The 1,474-nt window shown below is 40.7% G+C and overlaps 1 protein-coding gene across 1 annotated transcript; it reads left to right on the top strand.

Annotated features, from left to right (window-relative positions):
* Positions 1–244: 244 nt before the first annotated feature.
* FDC1 (2Fe-2S ferredoxin-like superfamily protein) lies at positions 245–811 on the top strand. The gene has a single exon (XM_077391164.1). The coding sequence runs from the start codon at positions 310–312 to the stop codon at positions 751–753; it is 444 nt and encodes a 147-aa protein (XP_077247279.1). The 5' UTR covers positions 245–309; the 3' UTR covers positions 754–811.
* Positions 812–1,474: the final 663 nt, after the last annotated feature.

Here is a 1,474-nt window from a genome sequence, read left to right as displayed (position 1 = left end):
TAACGAAATATTTTTTTCTTAACCAAGTCATAAATATACAAGTAAAAAAAAAAAAAATGAGTAGTGAGCAAAACTAGAAAAATAAAAATAAAGGATCGATGGCGATATCAATTACCAACCCACCAAGATAAATTGTATAGGAGTCCTTTACCCCTATCCAATATTAACCTTTTCACACCCACTAAAAAAAGTGAATCCAAAGTCCAAACTATCCTCCCCAATCTTATCCTCTCAAAACCCACACCACACATCCAACCCCACTTCCTCTTCTACCTCCTCCACCACCTCTCCTTCCAAAAAAAACAAAACATGTCAACTCTCCACTTCCCCATTCCACCCCCCTCCACCTTCAAACACCCAAACAAGCCCACCAACTCCCACTACATCCACACCATCCACCCATCCCAGCACCTCTACCGCCGCCGGCTGCCTGTGATCCGATCCTATCGAGTTCTCATCGAACACGAGGGTCGAACCACCACGCTTGAGGTCGAGCCAGATGAGACCATCCTCTCTAAGGCCTTGGATGAGGGTTTGGCTGTCCCACATGACTGTAAACTTGGGGTGTGCATGACTTGTCCCGCTCGCCTTCTAAGTGGCACTGTAGACCAGAGTGAGGGGATGCTCAGTGACGATGTGGTTGAACGTGGCTTTGCTCTCCTTTGCTCTTCTTATCCTCGTTCTGATTGTCACATACAAACCATTCCTGAAGAGGAGCTCCTTTCCATGCAGTTGGCTACTGCCAATGACTGACTTACCCAATCCTTGTACAATGACTATTAATTTCTATATTGAATATCTTTAGCGTCTCTCTTTTATGTGTTGGGTGTGGGACATTGATTTATTTTACTTCACATTTTGCTGTGAAACCCATGTCTGTTCTTTCAAGTCTTAGCTACGCACTGTTCTTATCATGTAGTGAAATTGTGTACTCAATCTTGAGGTTATGAATTTTGAGCCCAACCTTTTCAATTGGCTATTGAGAGCATTTGGAGAATTGTAAAAACGTTCAAAAATAGAAAGAGAAGTGGGTTTCTATTGCATCTCTTTAGCTTCTCTTCTTTTGTGTGTTTTGAGTGTGAGAGATTGATTTTTTTTGCTTCTGATATTTGCATTATCATGTTTTAATAATTGCACAAACTCACCTTGTCTTTTCTTTTTCAATGGGCTTCCGAGAGCTTTTTGGGAACTGTAATAACCTTTGACAGCTGTTTAAATAATAAAACTATAAAAGACTAGCTGGGTTAGTGCAATTATCAAAACTTAGAAGTGCCAAGATCATTAGCCTTTATTTTACTTGACATTTTGATTGAAACCCATGTCTGTTATGCATAGCTCTACCTTGAAGTGAGTTTGTGTTTGTGTTCTCAACCTTAAGGTTGTTCCCAACTGACAGTATAATAGAGGGACAAAAAAGGAAAACGATATGGTATTCACACTCCCTGTCTTGATAATGGCACCCCATACCTTGTAG

The sequence above is a fragment of the Tasmannia lanceolata genome, unplaced genomic scaffold (assembly GCF_043159265.1).
Source record: "Tasmannia lanceolata isolate RefF3 unplaced genomic scaffold, GAP_Taslan_0.1 ptg000012l, whole genome shotgun sequence".
Classification (NCBI taxonomy): Eukaryota; Viridiplantae; Streptophyta; class Magnoliopsida; order Canellales; family Winteraceae; genus Tasmannia; species Tasmannia lanceolata.
This window is presented reverse-complemented; position numbering and strand designations above follow the sequence as displayed.